Raw genomic sequence first — 20,965 nt, 5'->3', positions numbered from 1 at the left:
GTCTCTAAACTTCTAGTCAGCTCGAAACCCACAACCTGTCCTCTTGATCCTGTTCCCTCTGACATCCTGCAGAGCATTTTACCTACAATCAAACCTGCAGTAACCCATATTATCACCTCCTCTCTTAAATCCGGTGTCTTTCCTTCTGCCTTCAAGCAAGCTCGGGTTCCCCAGCTGCTGAAGCTGCTAAACCCAGCCCAGGTTGGAAACTACCGGCCGGTCTCACTGCTTTCATTCATGTCTAAACTACTAGAGCGTGCCGTCTTCTGTCAGGTCTCACAGTTCCTCCAAGACAACAACCTGTTAGATCCATATCAGTCTGGCTATAGGCAAGGCCGCTCTACTGAAACTGCTCTCCTGTCAGTTACTGATTCCCTACCGGTTGCCAGATCCGCTGGTCAATCCTCAGTCCTAATACTGCTGGACCTGTCTGCTGCCTTTGACACGGTCAACCATCATATACTGTTCTCCAAACTCTTGGAGCTTGGCATCTCAGAATCTGTCCTCTCGTGGTTTATGTCCTACCTCACAGGGAGATCATTCAAAGTATCTTGGCGAGGGGGCGTGTCCAGATCACATGGGCTGACAACAGGGGTGCCTCAGGGCTCTGTGTTTGGCCCTCTTCTCTTTTCACTATACATCTCCTCACTCGGTGCATCATTAGTTCTCATGGTTTCTCCTACCACTGCTATGCAGATGACACTCAGCTTTTCCTCTCTTTCCCACCTGATGACACAATGTCTCAATGCAAATATCAGCATGCCTTGCTGATATCTCTGCATGGATGAAGGATTGCCACCTTCAGCTAAATCTGTCCAAGACTGAGCTTATTGTCTTTCCAGCCAATCCTTCCTTACAGCCACAGATAAGTGTGCAGCTTGACTCCATCACGCTTGTGCCTACGTCTTCTAGCAGGAATCTTGGTGTCATGGTAGACAACCAGCTGACATTTAAGGACCATGTTGTCTCGGTTTCCCAGTCTTGCGGATTTGCTCTCTACAACATCAGGAGGATCAGACCCTACATGACTGAACCCACGGCCCAGCTCCTGGTCCAGGCTCTGGTCATTTCACGCATTGACTACTGCAACTCCTTACTGGCTGGCCTGCCTGCATGCTCAGTTAAACCTCTGCAGATGATCCAGAACGCAGCAGCACGTCTGGTCTTCAACCAGCCCAAAAAAGCTCATGTCACTCCGCTGCTAATCGCTCTCCACTGGCTTCCAGTTGTAGTGCATCAGATTCAAAGCTCTGCTTCTGGCTCACAAAACAATAACCCAAACAGCTCCGGTCTACCTCCACTCCTTAATCCAGAGCTACACTCCCTCTCCACAGTTACGCTCTGCCAGTGAAAGACGCCCAGTGCTCCCACCACAAGGTGGAGCCACATCAGTAGCTAGACTCTTCTCCTCTGTTGTTCCCCGGTGGAGGAACCATCTACCAAACTCCGTCCGATCCGCAGAGTCCTTATCCACTTTTAAAAGCAAGCTAAAGACTCAGTTGTTTAAGGAGCATTTCCACACTTAGCTTAACTAAATGAGTTAGAAAGATTTGTCCAGATCTTTGGCTCAACCAGGTACTGAAGAAGCTGTGTGCACTTATGCCCAACTTGATATTGTGTGATGAAATCGTGATCTTGTATTTAAATAAAATGACTAAAAATAAATAAATAAATTATATGCACTGCACTAGCACTACATGACAGCACCTGGGTCCAACTGGACTCAAAAGCGGTCTGACTAACACTTAATGATGACGTCCCATCTTGTTTGAATTCATGCTTGTGTTGTTCTTACTCTCAAATGTAAGTCGCTTTGGATAAAAGCGTCTGCTAAATGACTGTAGAATAGAAAAAATAAGGCATCAAATGGCTGGGTATAGTCCACACCACACTAATGCATATGTTTCAGTTAGATGTAGATACTGACATAATTAAAGGGTCATTTTTAAAAAATACTAAACTATAACTATATAACTATAACAATTCTTTTAGCCAACTAAAACTGAACTAAAACTTGTACATTAATGACTCAATTTTGATTAAATCTAAATATTAATTTAGCCACAAAAAGCTGAATAAAAATGTCAAAATTGAGACTGTGCAGAAGACAGTTTACAAACTATAAGAATTTTTTTTCAGCTGATAATATGCTTGTTACTGGAAATGCAATAAAACCACGAGGAAGAAGAAATCAATCAGAATTCTTTACACTGACTGTTCAAAAAGCTGAAACCTGTAGGAAGGTGAGATTTCCAGCTGCTTCCATGCAACATATGCTACCAACTGTTCTGGTGATGTGATATCGAAGAAAATTCCCCTAACAAAAGAACTTCGATGTTGAACGTCACTTTACGTACATATTAAATCAAATCAAATTGTGTTTAGCACCTTTCACGCCAGAGTGCAGCACAAAGTGCTTTACATAATAACAATGAATGGATATCAAATTAGGATCATTTTAACATCAAATCACATCTCTCATACACTCATACAGATAAAGCACACTTAAAACCCCCACCAACCCACCAATCCCATTTTACAGAAACCCCAGTCCCTAGTTTCAGGCTGGATGCTGCTGTGAGGAAGATATAGGTATGTTGGAGCGGGAAACACAGAAACAGAAAACACTGAAAACCTGCAGGACAGCTGCCCTTGAGGACCAACTTTGGACACCCCGGCTGTACAGAAAGCTCTGATCCATGGTCTGACCAGAGAATCTGAGTAAATTAAACCACAATGGACAGACGTATACCCATCAGACCAGTTCCCAGAAATAACCTGAGTTAGTCTGAGTTAGTTAGTCTGAGTTATTCTGAGTTAGTTTGAGCCAGTTAGTCTGAGTTATTCTGAGTTAGTCTGAGTTAGTTAGTCTGAGTTATTCTGAGTTAGTCTGAGTTAGTTATTCTGAGTTAGTCTGAGTTAGTTATTCTGAGTTAGTCTGAGCCAGTTAGTCTGAGTTATTCTGAGTTAGTCTGAGTTAGTCTGAGCCAGTTAGTCTGAGTTATTCTGAGTTAGTCTGAGTTATTCTGAATTAGTCTGAGTTAGTTAGTCTGAGTTATTCTGAGTTAGTCTGAGTTAGTTATTCTGAGTTAGTCTGAGTTAGTTATTCTGAGTTAGTCTGAGCCAGTTAGTCTCAGTTATTCTGAGTTAGTCTGAGTTAGTTAGTCTGAGTTAGAGACAGTCTGCTGTCTGTTGTTGGCTTGTCCTTAACAGGAAAAAAAAATTAATAACAGTTCATTAGACTTTGTGCTTTCATGTTTTTCAAGGATAATGCTTGTTTTAGGAATAAATTTTCTACAGATATTTATGATTTATAACACAAGAATGAGAGATGATTCCATGGTATTCGTTAGTTTCCTTGGATAATAATAATAATAAATGGGTCATAACTGAATTAAATTGGACTGTTTTTAAAAGATGTCCATCACTTTCATCTGGCTGCATACTAAACATGACATGGGTGCAAATGTGGACTCAAAGTTGGACTCATGTCAACCTGATTTTGGCGTTTTTGGTGAATTTCCACAACCACCAGGCAGCAGTTTGCAGAATGAAAAACTTTGTTTTGTAGTAAATCAAATATTTTTGTAATTTCTCCTGTTTGCATTACTACATAGGAAAAAAACACTCATGTAAAAATGGAACATTTCTGTCAAAAATACACACGATAATAATGCAAACATTAGTTTCAAAACTATGAAACATTCTCAGAAGTAATAATACATTTTTTGCAGTTGTTCTATTGTCTTATTGAAAGTGACATTTATACAATTTTAAAACATTTCATTGCTCCTAAACTGTTTAAAATGTTCTGACATCCTAATCAATGACTGTTGAGCTTGTAAAAATGAATCCAGAGAAGGTAAAACCTCCTCTTGGGACAGCATCACACCTCTCTCAGTTCAGAAACAGAAAACTTTTGTGTAAATCACCATGACAGAGCAGCATAAATCAATAAGGGCAGTTATTAAAAGCAGACTGGCTTCAGGTGATGGAGACAACCTGACTGTTGGTTTGTGTTTCTGACGGCAACAAGCGGTCTCAGCTGCCTCATCACATTTTTCTGGATCCGGAGAGGTGTGTTAGCAAAATTTAATATGCTGAGTAATGACAGCAGATTCATCCCAACGATCAATCACTGCAGACAGATTAAAATGGGAGCGCTGGTGCCGTGTGAAGGGTGGATGAGCCAAGCAGGAATAAATGTTCACTTTGTCTTTTAGAAACTCCGTAGAAGCTTGCTGACTAAAATGTATGAGAGGAAACCAACTAGATTTCTTTTAATCTGCCTTTTTTCCTCCCTTTCCTTCCACCTAACTGGTTTGAACTCGACTGTTTTCCAGCTAGAGAGCCACCAGTCCCGTCACCTCGTCCTGTAAACCTCTGACACCAACGTGCACAAACAAGTTCAGAGCATGCTTTTCTGTTAAGGTTGAACATGAACTCGCTCAGGTTATATGAGGTCCCCCACCCACTCTTCACCTCCTTTTACTTGCTACCTTCAGACAGACGTTATAAGGTCTTACTGACTGGGAAAACATCCCTAAAATGTCCTACACGCTCTCTACCATCATCACCCTGAACAACATCAAGCAGGCAGACCACCATCTGTTGCTTTTTCTTTATTTTTCCCATTTTGTTTGTATGTTTTCATACTTTTTAAATGCTTGTCTTCAGTGTTTTTCACATCCATCTAGCTTGAGATCAGTGGTATTCACCAATACACATCTGGAGCATCATGGAAGCACAAATCCAGCAACCAAGGTCCAGGACTGTAGAGCAGCTAGAATCCTGCATCAGACCAGAATAGGACAAAATTCCTCTCCTAAAACTCCAGCAACTGGTCTCCTCACTTCCCAGATGTTTCCAGACATGTTAGAAGAAGAGATGCTACACCATGCTGAACACCACCCTGGAACTACTTTTTACACCGTGCTGAACACCACCCTGGAACTACTTTTTACACCATGCTGAACACCACCCTGGAACTACTTTTTACACCATGCTGAACACCACCCTGGAACTACTGTTTACACCCTGGAACTACTTTTTACACCGTGCTGAACATCACCCTGGAACTACTTTTTACACCATACTGAACACCACCCTGGAACTACTTTTTACACCATGCTGAACACCACCCTGGAACTACTTTTTACACCATGCTGAACACCACCCTGGAACTACTGTTTACACCCTGGAACTACTTTTTACACCGTGCTGAACATCACCCTGGAACTACTTTTTACACCATACTGAACACCACCCTGGAACTACTTTTTACACCATGCTGAACACCACCCTGGAACTACTTTTTACACCCTGGAACTACTTTTTACACCATGCTGAACATCACCCTGGAACTACTTTTTACACCATGCTGAACATCACCCTGGAACTACTTTTTACACCCTGGAACTACTTTTTACACCATGCTGAACATCACCCTGGAACTACTTTTTACACCGTACTGAACATCACCCTGGAACTACTTTTTACACCATGCTGAACATCACCCTGGAACTACTTTTTACACCATGCTGAACATCACCCTGGAACTACTTTTTACACCGAACATCACCCTGGAACTACTTTTTACACCATGCTGACCATCACCCTGGAACTACTTTTTACACCCTGGAACTACTTTTTACACCGAACATCACCCTGGAACTACTTTTTACACCGAACATCACTCTGGAACTACTTTTTACACCGAACATCACCCTGGAACTACTTTTTACAGATGTGTTGCTGCATCAGATTCATTATCAGCTCATATTTTCCATGAACTGGTAAAATGTCTCAGTTTCAACATCCAGTTATTGTCTCGGTCCGTCCATCAATCCTGTGTCTTTGCTTGAGTTTTGTTTTAACATCTCCTGCTTCAGCAATGCTTCCAGTTTTTCTTAAAATAAACTCATTGTTTGGGTCCAATCTCCTAAAAAATACCAAGGATTAAGACATCGATGGGGAAAGGTTGCTATTGAAACGCTACAAGATGAACAGAGCTGGACACTTTTACGCACTGCAGGGTCCTCGCTGCACACACACCAACGCAAGGTCGAACAAGTCTGGGCGGGTGTGTGTCAGAATGATGTGAAAAAGGAGTTCTCAGCTATAAGATATCAACCTCCTGCCGCTGCCCTTTACACACAAACACACACACACACAAACACAGCTGAACTTCCTAAAAAATGAGATGTCATCAGCAGGCTCTGCAGGCTTGGAGGTGTGTGTGTGTGTGCGTGTGTGTGTGTGTGTGTGTGTGTGTGTGTGTGTGTGTGTGTGTGTGTGTGTGTGTGTGTGTGTGTGTATGTTTCTTTTCATTGTCATTTAGAGCAAACAGGCACTTTTAACTGTACAAGCACACAGGTGTGTGCGTGTGTGTGTGCGCATGTGTGTGTGTGTGTTTGCTAATTAAAACTGATGACTCTGCCATCAGCTATTTGCTATTAGCAGCAAAACATTCAGAATGACCTTTACTCCTGTTTTCTCTCCTCTGCTTCCCTCGGTCTTTACTTCCGAGGTCCAGTCTCTTTGAGTCCAGACGTTCTACGAAAAGTTTCTGACTCTCACACTAGATGTACGTTAAAAAAAGAAAGGGTCATACACGTTACGATTTCTGAAGCAGCTTCAGTTTTAAATCCCATCTGCGCCGCCTGCTGTGGTAACATAGCCCTCCTGTTTGCTCCTCAGGAACAGCAACAGCATGTTTGCATGTCCAAAAGTATCAGAGAACAGAGATAAACGTTGTTTATGTCTCATTATTAACTCTATTACTAACCACAGCAATCAATATTTAGTGCTATAGCTCTTCTAACTCTTCCAGATTGTGGCTAAATGATGATGATGTACTCATGACGTTGATCATCCTGGGCTCTACAGACTCTCTGCAGATGTCTGATGTTCATTTCGGGATAAAAACCTCTGTTTGTCACCATTTCTGCTTGTGAATGTCTTGGAATATGAACAGCAGTTTCTTCATTATTAATCGAATCATCAGACTCAGAATTGACCTGAAGATACAGATAACAGATTAGATTTAAAAGCACTTTTAAGGCATTCTTCACTGAATCCATTTTTTATTCTCTGGTAAAAAAAAGCTGCAGTTACAGCTGCAGGCTGATGGAAACCAACATGGAGGAAGTCTTGCCCAAGGACACAGCAACAGATTGGGGTGAAGCAGAATTTCAATCGCCAACCCCCCGTTAACAGACTAGCCACCCACTCTACCACCTGAGCCGCTGCCGCTCCAAGATCATCTTCATCTTCAGAAACATCCTCCTCTGCTTCATTTACATGATTAAAGACGAGCTCAGAGCCTCAAGGTCTCCTGCTGACCTCTGCTGCTCATCGCATAAACCTCTGACAGAATAAATGTGATGTTGGTTGGATTCCCTTTAGTCTCTTTAGTCTTTTCATGTTTGGCTCCTCCCAGCACAAATATGGGAAAGGAGCCGTTTTCATTTTAAATGCTGATTACACTTATTAAGCCGAGCAGAAGTTCTTCTGTTTTTTAGATTTTTAACTTTTAAAGGCTAAATTTGGCCTGCAGCATAACAAAAGGACTTTAATGTCGGACCATCAGCCTGTTTTCAGCCACATCTGAAAGTATTAACTAGCAAAGAAATATTCAACGTTACCTTTTCAAAATATTTTTGCAGGTTGCTTTTTTTGTCCCTCACCCATCCTCCTACAGAAGCTCAGAGGAGACAAATCAAACACTGGATCAACAACATGGCTTTCCCGTTTTATTTGTAGCCACTGAATGTTTCCCAGCGTGTTTGGAAAAGGAAGTGTGAGTTATTTCAGTACTTTCGCAGATTTTCTCAGATAGCCTCTAACGATGGCTAATTATCTGTAGTCAGATCTCTCCAGCAGCTAAAAGTGAGTCTAATGTTGCCTCGACTTTTCTCTTCTTTTCGTCTCTTCCTCCGATGACGTCTTCTAGCGTTTCCAGAGTGTGCATTGAACACCGGTGTGTTTGTATCCGCCTGCTAGCACATGATGCGTCAGTGGAACTCAGCTGGAACGACCGGCGTCTCGGAGGAAAAAGCTGTGTAGCGCCGATCTCTCCTCCAGACACTGAATTGGTTGTAATGTGTAATTCAATCACTAAATGTCAGTAAATATGGAACACCACTCCTTTACGTCAACATCACTTCAACACGACGATGTCTGACCTTCAAGCAGTCCGAAGGTAAGTGGTCGACTTGTTCAGGGAGTAATACCGGGTTCACACCTTGAAGCTGTGGAGGTTGATCAAAGCTTGAAGTTGGTGCTACCAATTCCAACTTTTCTAGATCACTTCTTCAGTCTGAATACAAGCAGCACTAGAAAATACGGGGTGCCACTACTCTGCAGTAAGTAAAAAACCTAAGAGGGACTGCAGGAAAAAACCACCACAGTAGAACCCAAAAGCACCACAGTAGAACCCAAAAGCATCACAGTAGAACCCAAAAGCACCACAGTAGAACCCAAAAGCCCCACAGTAGAACCCAAAACCACCACAGTAGAACCCAAAACCACCACAGTAGAACCCAAAAGCATCACAGTAGAACCCAAAAGCATCACAGTAGAACCCAAAAGCACCAGAGTAGAACCCAAAAGCACCACAGTAGAACCCAAAAGCCCCACAGTAGAACCCAAAAGCATCACAGTGGAACCCAAAAGCATCACAGTAGAACCCAAAAGCACCAGAGTAGAACCCAAAAGCACCACAGTAGAACCCAAAAGCATCACAGTAGAACCCAAAAGCACCAGAGTAGAACCCAAAAGCACCACAGTAGAACCCAAAAGCCCCACAGTAGAACCCAAAAGCACCACAGTAGAACCCAAAAGCCCCACAGTAGAACCCAAAAGCACCACAGTAGAACCCAAAAGCATCACAGTAGAACCCAAAAGCATCACAGTAGAACCCAAAAGCACCAGAGTAGAACCCAAAAGCACCACAGTAGAACCCAAAACCACCACAGTAGAACCCAAAAGCATCACAGTAGAACCCAAAAGCACCAGAGTAGAACCCAAAAGCACCACAGTAGAACCCAAAAGCCCCACAGTAGAACCCAAAAGCACCACAGTAGAACCCAAAAGCCCCACAGTAGAACCCAAAAGCACCACAGTAGAACCCAAAACCACCACAGTAGAACCCAAAAGCATCACAGTAGAACCCAAAAGCACCACAGTAGAACCCAAAACCACCACAGTAGAACCCAAAAGCATCACAGTAGAACCCAAAAGCATCACAGTAGAACCCAAAACCACCACAGTAGAACCCAAAACCACCACAGTAGAACCCAAAAGCACCACAGTAGAACTGAAAAGCACCACAGGATCAGAAGACGAGTTTCGGCTTTCGTCACAGACAGCTGTTGAGAAAGTTTTGTTTCTGTTGTATAAAAAGCACGAGTGTGTTCAGCTGATATCTTCAAAGGTTTAGGAAACATTTTGGTTTATGAATGCATCCATTAACTTCAATATTTATTTGTTCTAAGCTTTTTTCAGAGTACAATGAGACTTTGAAGGTGTTGAATTGGAGCTGGATGTTAGTGTATATTCTTCTTTAAATAAAACATCTTACTTGAGAAACTAGGTAACACTGCCACCGACTGATCAGTAAATCTTTACGTTTCAGACACTTTCAACAAGCAGAGAACAAGCAGAAGCTTATGAAGGTGAAGTTCATGGCAGAGTTGTTTGCTGGACAGCATCGGGCTGCACAGCTGTTCCTAATGAAGTGTTCGGGGAGTGTGGGAGGCTTTGATGTCCACTGTGTGGCCATAGATTGACAGCTGGCACCTGAACTCCACATTTGGAGCCTCTGCTCAAAGAATAAATATGTTTGTGGTTCAGGTGCAATAATAAGAGCCTGTCAGGATCCTGTGAGGGATGTTTCATGAAGTTTAATGACTGCACGGTGTAGCTGCAGAAAGCTAATGCTGCCGTTCTGCGTGGACCTGTGAGGTAAACGAACGTGTCCATCTCAAATTTATGCTGTTTGTCTCATGATGTCAGTCACCTGTGCAGGTGCTGCTCTGCTGTACAAGCTGCTGGATTCATTTAATTCATTTTGTTTTTATGCTGCATTACTCATATATGACTTTCATATTGTTGTTCTTCCCTCTTTATGAGCTTACAGCTTTTATTTATTTAAATATTACAACCTTTCCTGAAGCAATATTTTAAAATCCTCACAAGAAAATGATTAAATTAGATAAACTATTCTAGGTCTTGAGACAAAACAGTGAGAAACTAAAAAAAAAAAAAAAAGCAATTAAATGCATTAAAATGGACAATGTAAACATCCCGATAACAAATATGAAATTAATAAAAACATCAAAATCTCGTCTTTGAACAGGCAGAATGACGTGTGCACGTCTTTCTCTGCGTGTACTCTGGTTTACAGGAGCTCCTTCAGATCAGACAGAATGAAGGAACGTCCGCTGGATGCGTGTTTTCTTACTTTGGATGTGTGAACTCGTCCACAAGCGACACTTTCTCCACGAGGTCTCCTCCGATGGAGCGAACCAAGTCGTACAAGTCGTTTTCAGTGAAGCTCTCTAGACCCGTCCCACCATCTTTAGCGTCCGGCAGCCAGAAGGAGATGTCGTTGTGGAGCGGCGGGAACTTACTGAGCGGCTGGACAAACACACATGGAGGACATGACTGTTTATTCTGAGGTGTTTGTTTTCTTTCTTTCTTTCTTTCTTTCTTTCTTTCTTTCTTTCTATCTGGAGAGGACATGTTCATTCTTACAGGAACATTTACCTCCTATACACACCTTTAAACCCTGATCAACCTGACTATTGGTCCATGATAACCGAGCTTTGGAAGCAGCAGCGTAGACTCTGGTTCTGATGCAGATGGTTTGTAAACTCACATTTTGATGTCTCAACTTTATCGTTTAAAAACCAGAATTTACAGGTGAGTGGTGGCTCTGAAAACCGTTGAAACTAGACTCCGTCACTGGGTAGCAGACTATCAATCACAACCTATTCCTGGCCTGAAGCATACTGGACTCCACTTAGAAATGTTCAAAACTGGTTTTATATTGAGCAGGAAATACAGTCGGTGTGTTTGACTAACACTCAGAGCACAGCTGATTACTGTTATTGTTTTTCTTATACTTATTTAGATGTAAACTGCCTTCCAAATTATTCTTCATATTGTTTTTCTGTTCATTTTTCCTAAATAATCAGTGTGAATGATAGTGAATATCAATCATGTGACTCATCAGAAATGACTTCAGGTTATAACCTGGAATTCAAAATTCAAAAGATATTCTGTAGAAAATTTCCAAACGTCTAAATAACTTAAAATGTTCACCTGACATGTTATTTGCCTTAGGCAGGAGATCATATTTCTATTTGATCCAGTTCTGTTATCACTGAGTCCGTCTGACATCATCTTTCATCACTGAACTGTCCATGGATGGTTTCCACCTGGATCTCATTGAGGAGACCAGAATTTCCTCCCAGAGTTGCTGTTTGGAGGCCCACTGCCCCCACACTCATAGATCTTCCTTTAATTGATGGTCCACAGGTTCTCAGTGGGGTTGAGGCCAGTGGATGATAGCGGCCCTACCACGGGTTTTATTCCCTTTATACCAAAATCAGCCAAAGACTCTGCTGGTACGTCTGCAGCATGGGATGCAGCGTTCTCTTTACTGCAGAAAGAACAATTCTTCCTTTTATACCATGGCAGGAAATGGTCAGTTAGAAACTGAATGGATTTAACAGTGGACACCCTAAAGCAGGGGTGGCCAATGTCGGTCCTCGAGAGCCATAATCCTGCAGGTTTTCCCTGCACGTTGACCAACCGACGTTGGCCACCCCTGTCCTAAAGGGTCCTGCCATCTCACTCCACATTATTCCAGCCCGAACCACCACTCCACCACCACCTTGCTGATGTGTAGCACCATCAGTGTAGCACAGCATTCTCCACAGAATAAAACAGAAAATTAGTCTTCATGTATTTCTGAGCCACTGCAAACATTTCTCTTTCTGAGCGCTGGCTAAGGCCCAGATACAGCTGCAGCCTCTGGAGTGTCCGGCATGGAGAGGTTCACCAGCAGCTTCAGATTCCTGTTGCTGAGTACGATGCATTTTCCTGATGGAGACTTTCCTCGCCTTCATCTGAACCAACCCGTTCGCTCTCTGAATCACATACTGATTTCTTTATGGTACAATGATCTTACAAAAGTTTTCCAGAAATGCCCAAAGTTTTCATTCCTTTCTTAAGACATTGCTCTATTTTGGACTTTTCATTTGCTGAAAGATCTTTCTTTTTCAAAGTTCAAAGTCAGCTTTATTGTCAATTTCTTCACATGTACAAGACATTCAAAGGAACTAAGATTACATTTCCCACTGTCCCGCGGTGAAGACAGGACAGGACATTTCAACACTGACGTAACCATTAAAGATAAAAAATTACACAACAAAAATTATTATTGCAAATTGATAAAACTGCCAATTGAAACAAATGCTTCTGAAAATATAAGGCAACGTTCTCCTAATCAACTCAAACTGTTATTCAAATATTATCAATAAAAAAACACACACTGCATAGTGATAATGAATAAAGTGTGAAGACTGAAGGCATGAACTGGTCCTAAGGCTAACTGTAGCTCTAACAGTACGAGGTTCACAATGATCTGAAAGTAGCAGCAGAGTTGTACATATAAGTTGTAGTACTATGTACAAGGAAAGAGTTGTACATATAAGTTGTAGTACTATGTACAAGGAAAGAGTTGTACGTATAAGTTGTGTATAGTAGTGCAGGACAGTCATTAGTGGGTTAGAGGGTTTCAGAGTCCAGAGTGGTTTTCTATGGGGGGTTAGCTGGTGGAAGGAGGGTTTCAGGGGAGAGTTCAGCATCCTGACCGCCTGGTGGATGAAGCTGTTGGTGAGTCTGGTGGTTTGGGAACGGAGGCTCCTAGACCTCCTACCAGAGAGCAGGAGGCTGAACAGGTTGTGTGCAGGGCGGCTTGCATTGCTCACCATTGGGATGGCTTTGTGGGCGAAGCGGGTGGTGTTTATGTCCTTCGGGGAGGGAGGTGGTGCACCAATGATCCTTTCAGCTGTGTTCACTATGCACTGCAGAGCTCTCCTGTTGTAGTCGTTGCAGCTCCCGCCCACACAGTGATGAAGCTGGAAAGGATGCTCTCATTGGTTCCTCTGTAGAATGTGGTAACGATGGGGGCGGGGCTCTAGCCCGCTTGAGTTAGCGCAGGAAGTAGAGGCGCCGCTGGGCTTTCCTCGTCAGTGATGTGGTGTTGGTGGTCCAGGAGAGGTCTTCACTGATGTGCACCTCCAGGAATTTGATGCTGCTCTCTCCACAGCAGCATGGATGGTCAGTGGTTGGTGTTGGGTGGTGCCTCTCTGGAAGTTGACAACAATCTCCTTGGTCTTGCTGACGTCCAGCAGGAGGTTGTTGTCTCTGCACCACGTGGTCAGAAGATCCGCCTCTTTCCTGTAGCGAGTCTCGTCGCCCTTGGTGATGACTTGTGTCGTCTGCAAACTTCAGCAGGTGATTTGTGCTGTAGGTTGTTGTGCAGTGGTGTGTCAGCAGGGTGAAGAGCAGGGGGCTGAGCACGCAGCCTTGGGGAGCCCCTGTGTTCAGTGTGATGCATCTTGAGGTGTTGTTGCCAACGCGTACTGCTTGTGGTCTCTGACTGAGGAGTTTTTTTTTTGTCCAGGTGGGTGGAGGGCAGCGCAGATTGCATCCTCTGTGGATCGTTTAGCTCAGTATGTGAACTGGAAGGGTCCCATGGTGGGGGTGGGGGGGAACCAGCTGTTCAAAGCCCTTCATGATAATGGGCGTCAGTGCCGCAGGGAAGTAGTTATTGAAGGAGGATAGGGATGATTTCTTCGGCACAGGTATGATGGTGGCGGCTTTGAAACAGACTGCATGGAAACTTGGACCTTGGACTTCATGATGTGGAACAGCCTCATTTAAAGAAGCTCACCTGGAAACTAATGATGGAATCTCTGTGAGATTGTTTTCAGTGATCTAACAGACAGGAGAAACACCGCTAGATGAATCTTCAACAGAAAAACTAAAACCCAAATGTTTTATTTACTGAGATGCTGCATGCAGAATAACCGGGACACGGAGTAAATGAACATGTTAGTGCAGCTGGTTGGTGGTCAGGTATGTTGACTGGTGACTGATTGGTGGGATGGACGGGTAGTTGATTAAATTGGGTTGTCATCTCCACCAACAACAAGCTTTTGTGTCTCTACAGTTTGTTCACTTGTCTGTTAGCAGGATTACTCAAAAACGTACGCTAACATTTATAAAGGAATATTTTGGTCCAACTTGAAGGAAAATAACTCAGCAGCTATTAATGACTAATGTTGCAAATTTCCAACAAAACAGTTCTAGTATTTTCTATCTTATTTGTTTTTATGAACAAGACCCACTACTACTTCACTCCACCTGGAATGAGATCGCGAGTACAAGCGGCCGAAATGAGTTTTCTCCGCAGGGTGGCCGGGCTCTCCCTTAGAGATAGGGTGAGAAGCTCGGTGATTCGGGAGGGGCTCAGAGTAGAGCTGCTGCTCCTCCACATCGAGAGGAGGAAAAGGAGGAAGGGGTCAGCAAGTGTAGTTTTAAAGACCGTGTTCACAAAGCGACTTGGAGACTGGGTTGCTGGAATTAAATGCAAACACATTACATTACAATGATACTGGAGGCTGAACAGATGAGAGCGAAATGGGTTAAATGAAACTCATTTTAGATGAAGTGTAATAATAAGACTTTGGTCTTTGTTTATTTGATTTGCTTGCAATGGTTCTGTGTTCAACTGTTTATTTGAAGGTTTGATTAAATGATTAAAATGTTAAACATGGACCATTTTATGTAAGAAAATGCACAAAAATAAGGCTTTATGGAAAAAAATAGAAATTGCTTACCGAAACACAAACTATTATAAATGCTAAATTAAAATAAATTACACGCTCCAAGCAGTATTATATGAAGAACCATTTGGGAGCTGTAACCGACCTCCATCACTGTAATGAACACACTACTATTCCGTCATATATTGTACATCCACTGGCTGTTTACCAGCTGCCTGGACAAAGTGCAACTGAATGAAAGCTGAGAATGTTTGTTTTTGTTGTGCAGCATTTTAAGGAAAAAGTAAACCAAACCAGTTTTAAGAAACATGTGTAATTATGCTTCAGTTGCATCAGAAGGAGGAGACAAACAACCGCTTGTTCACTTTACAAACACCTGTTGGCTTAACATGCATGTTCCTGGACTGTGGGAGGAAGCTGGAGCACCTGGAGGGAACCCATGTATGCATGAGGAGAACATATCAATATCATTTAACATGTTATGTGATTTATCTTTAGCCAGATTAGTTCATCTTCAGTTCGCCACTGTAGACATGAAGACAGTTTGGTTGGTTGGGTAAATACTCTATAGTCGTGATTATTTTTTATTATTGTTATTTATTTATTAATAACCCCAGATGGAAATTCTTTCCCTGCATTTAACCCATCCGAGCTGCTAGGAGCTAGGATGGGCTACCAGATTCTGGTGCCGGGGAGCAGTTGAAGGTTGAGGGCCTTGCTCAGAGGCCCACAGGGTTTACCTCAGTTGCCAGCCCAGGGACTTGAACCCAGGTTCTCCAGACCCATGCCCACCTCTGTAACCACTAGGCTACCACAACCCCCATAACAATGACATTACATAAATGTTGGTGGATGGAGGTGTCCACTTACTCTTGGCTGTAGAAATCTGTCTGCAGATGAAAGGAGGAAGCTGCGTGGTTACCTCTCACTGTGTGTGTGTGTGTGTGTGTGTGTGTGTGTGTGTGCGTACAAACATGGAAACACAAACACCTGTTTCCTGTCTGGCGCCTGGCAGTCACAGTTCATTACCCGTGGATCTCAGGGCCGGTGAGGTTTAAGGGGGTGAAGTGAAAAGTCTCGGCCCAGGAGATGTGCACTGACCCAGGGCAGGAGATGAGCTGTGTTCCCCCAGTCCCTCTGGAGGAACCGGGTTCATCAATAAAACCAAGGGGGTAGCAGGGTGGGCAGCAGCAGGACCACAAGGTCCATCCAAACCCTCCATCCCTCTGTGTTTATTTTAACACTATTATGTGTTTTTAGATACCTGTTGGCTACCTTCCTTTCTTGTCAGAATCCTCTTTTATCTTTAACTTCCTATTTCCTTTTTACCATCTGACTCATTTCCTCTCTTCTCTTCATATTTATTTTTTGTTCCTATCATCCATGTTTCCTTTAATCACCCCTGTCCTTTCCTCAGTTCTTTCCATCTTTTTCTCTCCCTTGTTCCCTCTTTGATCATCACTTTCTACTCTGAACTAAGGACATTTTTTCTTTATTTCTTTACTTTCTATTGATGCCCACCCCTTCCATTCATGTTTTTCTTTCATCATCCCATCTTTTCTACATTTTCTTCCTGTAGACATTCCTCCCATTTCTTTGTTCTTACTTCCCGCCCAAACCTGAAACAGTGCTAATTACTATCTATTAAGCATCTCCTTTCTTCCAATTTAACCACTGTAAATTTGTTGTGTGTACAAATGTTTTCCCCATCAACCCTTTAGACCAGCCTTTCTCAAACTGGGGGTCGGGACTCCCATGGGGGGGTCCCAAAACGATTTCAGGGGGTTTCCATATCATTATAAAAACGTATGTTATCTTGAAGGTCGTGGCTCAAAAAGGTTGACAATCACTCCTTTAGATGGTCGGCACACCCATCTTTAACATCTTCTCCTTCCTACCTGTTTCTGTTTTAATCCATCCTTCTCCTCTGAATCTATTATCTGACTCTACTCTTTCCTCCATCTTCCTCCCCTTTCTCCCTCTCTTCTCTGCCCTCCAACAGTCACTTAAAATGTTCTTCATTAGCGAAGACGAGAGTCGACAAACAGGACCTTTAGCAGGGACAGAATAACCGCTGTGTGAACTTGCACACACCCCACTGTCGGTGTGTGTGTGATGATGATGATGGTGGTGGGGTCAGGGGAGTGACTGGTGCTAGCTGATGTGAGCCCCCCCTGTCAAAATGTTTTATACATGAGGTCAAGAGGCTAGAACACACAAACAGACTCTCAGGAGGGATTAGAGGGTATGGAGTCTAAAAGAAAAATAAAAGAGTAGGAAACATTAAAGAGTGATTGATGGGTTGCATAAGAAGATGGTTGGATGGCAGCTCAGGCTAGTGGTTGGCTGGGTAGGTTTAATAAAATGTGGTTCATTGGGGGGCTTGGCATGTAGGTGGTTTGTTGTTTTGTTTGTTGGTAGGTCAACTGTAGGAGTCAGCTGAAATAGTAATACACACAGCTGAGTTGGACTCAACCTGGCTATTCAGTTTGGCCACCACCATCACCGACCTAAAGAGAGCAATCCACTCTGCAGGGATGAGATCCTGCCCCAAGTGGAGGAGATCAAGTATTTTCGGGGTATTGTCTATAAGTGAGGGAATAATGGAGTGGGAGAGCGAAATGCATATCTGTTAAGTGTTTGCAGTGATGCGGACTCTGCATCAGTTTGTTATGATGAAGGAACTGAGCCAAAAGGCAAAGCTTTCGATTTGCTGGCTGAGCTATGTTCTTACCCTCACCTATGGTCACCAGCTGTAGGTAGTGACCAAAAGAATGAGATCCGGGAAGGGCTCAGAGTAGAACTGCTACTCATTCACATCCAGAGGAACCATATGAGGTGGCTCGAGCATCTACTTAGGATGCCTCCTGGACAGCTCCCACTTGGAGGAGACCTGGGGGAAGACCCAAGACACTCTGAAGAGACAATGACTCTCAACTGGATTGAGAACACCTCAGGATTCCCCCAGGGAAGGTTAAAGAGGTGGCCAGGAAGCTGATTGATGGATGGATGGATGGATGGATGGATGGATGGATAGACAGACGGAACTTTCTATGTTGGCAAATCATGATTTATGTAAGAGCCACTGAATTTACTGAAAGGATGTAAACTTTCAGTTACTTTAACAGTGATTCTCCCAGATGGTGCTGAGGTTATAAAATTCAGATTTTTTTTAAAGCAAAGCGCCGTCCTGAAAATAGTTTGAGTGAGCTGACACATATTCTTAATAAGCAGCTTTTCTCTCAGTTTGTGACAAGTTTAGCCCTCTGTCAAAAGAAACACAAAAAAGGGAATGAGAGCAGCTTCCCTGGGAATTCTGCTCCATTAACATACACTTACATTTAGCTGTTTTTACAAAAAGATGTTATTGTGAAGCATGTGCACAGCCCCAAAACCCATTTGAGTCTATAGAAGTACATACTAGCAGGAATCACTGACCTGTAACCAGAGTATCTAGCTATGTTGATTTTCATTTGATTTGATTTATTTCCATAATTTCACACATAGAAACTATATATTGTTCCTACCATGTTTCATTGTGAAGGAAGGACTCCCTCAGAAGCTCGAAGCTTATAAAACAGCACATGACACATAGTATAATATAGCACTGACATCAATCTGGTATAGCTCCAGTTGAAGGTTTTCATGGTTAGACTTTTTAAAAGTATTAAATTATTATTATTATTATTATTATTATTGCCTTTACAATAATTTACATGTTAGCCGTAACATGGCGCATGCACACCCAGTGGAAATGAGGGGTAACACTCCTGGTTTGGCCTTGATTGGACTAACACCATACCGACAATGTGACTTGTTGGCAGAATTGGAGGGTACCTGGCTGGTTGGACCTGCTGAAAGGTAGTTGGTTGTTTGTACATTTGTTGGGTGAGTAAGTAGGAAGGTTGAACCACGTCAGTAATTGGCTGATTACATGTTTCTCTCCACATGGTTTGTTGGTTGAACAGAGACTCTAACAAAGGAGTTGGTTATAAATGCCGCTGGTTGCTGATTGGTTGAGGGAAAACAGGTAGGGAGTTCTGTGGGGAATTAGTTGGTTGGTGGCGAAGTAGCTGCACAACTTAGTCTTGATTTCAGTTGAAGGTGGTGGTGGCTCACATCAGCCAGTTGTTGGTTAGACAGGTATTACTGGTTAGATTTTAAAATGCAAATGATGAATTGGTTGAATAGTTGCAGAAGAAAGTTTTGTGGTTTGGTTAAATAAGTAACAAAATTTAATGAGCTGGCAGAACTTATTTTTCTAAATGTCAAGTTTTCATACATGTGAATGATGAATTATCTAAAACTAATTAGCTGGGATACCTAGAGGCCATTTTCTTTGAAACTTTGGCATAGTGGCATAGTGTAGACAGTTGTCTTGAAATCTTAAGTTCTGGTAACTTTCTCATTTTTGCAGTGTTGCTGCTTATTCTGTCACCGTGTGATGCCATCAAAGACAAGGAGCCAGATATTGATTCCTTTGGACAAGAAGCTGTGACACCTCCACATCTACACTCTCTGTGCTCTTTTTACTGCAGCTGCTAAACTTGTGCTGATCTGTAATTCTCAACTAATATGCAGGAACAGAAGATATGTGGGGGAAAAGTTCTTCCAGTGCACTGTGTTTTCTTAGCAGAGCCTAAAGCCCGAGAGAGTCTCAGCAGATCTGCCTGCTGGCTCATCAAAACAACGACGGTGTCAGATTCACTCTGAATGTCGTCTCTGCAAAAACAGACAACAAAATCTGGAATTCATCTTCACTTCATCAGCGTGCAGCAACACGCCACGCTGATGACTGTACCCCAGGAGCTGGTTTGCAGATTCAGGACTTTAAAAAGATACTGAACCTACAGAAATAGGTTTTAACATAGATTTTTTGGAACTGATGTGACTGTACAGTTTTGCCTTGGTAAAACTGACCTATTTCTCTTAACAGACAGAAGAGACTGACTTTTTTTTAATAGATGATCTGGGGATAACGCACACCCATATGCATGCAAACACACAAACCACAATGATAATGTGGGAGCGTTCAGTTGAAGCAGAGAAATGCCAGAGAAAAGTGGAAGTAAAATTTAAAAAAAGAGTCAGGAAGAGAAGTGAAAAAAGCCTCATTGTACAGTTTCGTCATATGCACATGTGAAAGTGATCAGGATTAAATGTTTTATCATATATAAATCAGGGATATTATTGTCGTGCAGCAGAAAAACATCAGCTCTGATTATGAGGAACTGATCAGGTGTTCGGGTCAGTACCTGGAAGCAGATGGGCTGCTGGATGTCCTCCACTCTGAACTGCTTGAGGAAGCGTTCATCCTGACTCCAGAACAGCCGGATGTCTGGGATACTATACAGGACCATGGCCAGCCTCTCCAGGCCCAAACCGAACGCCCAGCCCAGTTTATTCTCTGCGCCAACTGCAAAAACAGACACGTAAAAATATAGACAGACAAACCAACAAAACAGTTTACATTTAAGTAGGACTTACAGTGTGTGCAGAATTATTAGGCAAATGAGTATTTTGATCACATCATCCTCTTTATGCATGTTGTTCTACTCCAACCGGTACAGGCTTGAAAGCCTACTACCAATTAAGCATATCAGGTGATGTGCATCTCTGCAATGAGAAGGGGTGTGGTCTAATGACATCAACACCCTATATCAGGTGTGCATAATTATTAGGCAACTTCCATTCCTTTGGCAAAATGGGTCAGAAGAGAGATTTGACGGACTCTGAAAAGTCAAAAACAGTGAGATGTCTTGCAGAGGGATGCAGCACTCTTAAAATTGCCAAGCTTTTGAGGCGTGATCATCGAACAATCAAGCGTTTCATTCAAAATAGTCAACAGGGTCGCAAGAAGCGTGTTAAAAAAACAAGGTGCAAAATAACTGCCCATGAACTGAGGAAAATCAAGCGTGAAGCTACCAAGATGCCATTGGCCACCAGTTTTGCCATATTTCAGAGCTCCAACATCACTGGAGTGCCAAGAAGCACAAGGTGTGCAATACTCAGGGACATGGCCAAGGTAAGGAAGGCTGAAAAACGACCACCACTGAACATGACACACAAGATAAAACGTCAAGACTGGGCCAAGAAATATC

At 42.8% G+C, this 20,965-nt stretch overlaps 1 protein-coding gene across 3 annotated transcripts in view; it reads right to left on the bottom strand.

Annotated features, from left to right (window-relative positions):
- Positions 1 to 20,965, bottom strand: part of fars2 (phenylalanyl-tRNA synthetase 2, mitochondrial) — a 295,775-nt gene that overhangs the window by 55,482 nt on the left and 219,328 nt on the right. For all 3 annotated transcript variants that reach the window (XM_041968862.1, XM_041968861.1, XM_041968860.1), the window contains exons 9-10: positions 20,120 to 20,280; positions 10,466 to 10,641 (exon numbers count right to left, since the gene is read on the bottom strand). In XM_041968862.1, the coding sequence (XP_041824796.1) occupies positions 10,466 to 10,641; positions 20,120 to 20,280 (337 nt within the window). The remainder of the gene's footprint in view (positions 1 to 10,465; positions 10,642 to 20,119; positions 20,281 to 20,965) is intronic.

The sequence above is a fragment of the Melanotaenia boesemani genome, chromosome 18 (assembly GCF_017639745.1).
Source record: "Melanotaenia boesemani isolate fMelBoe1 chromosome 18, fMelBoe1.pri, whole genome shotgun sequence".
Classification (NCBI taxonomy): domain Eukaryota; kingdom Metazoa; phylum Chordata; class Actinopteri; order Atheriniformes; family Melanotaeniidae; genus Melanotaenia; species Melanotaenia boesemani.
This window is presented reverse-complemented; position numbering and strand designations above follow the sequence as displayed.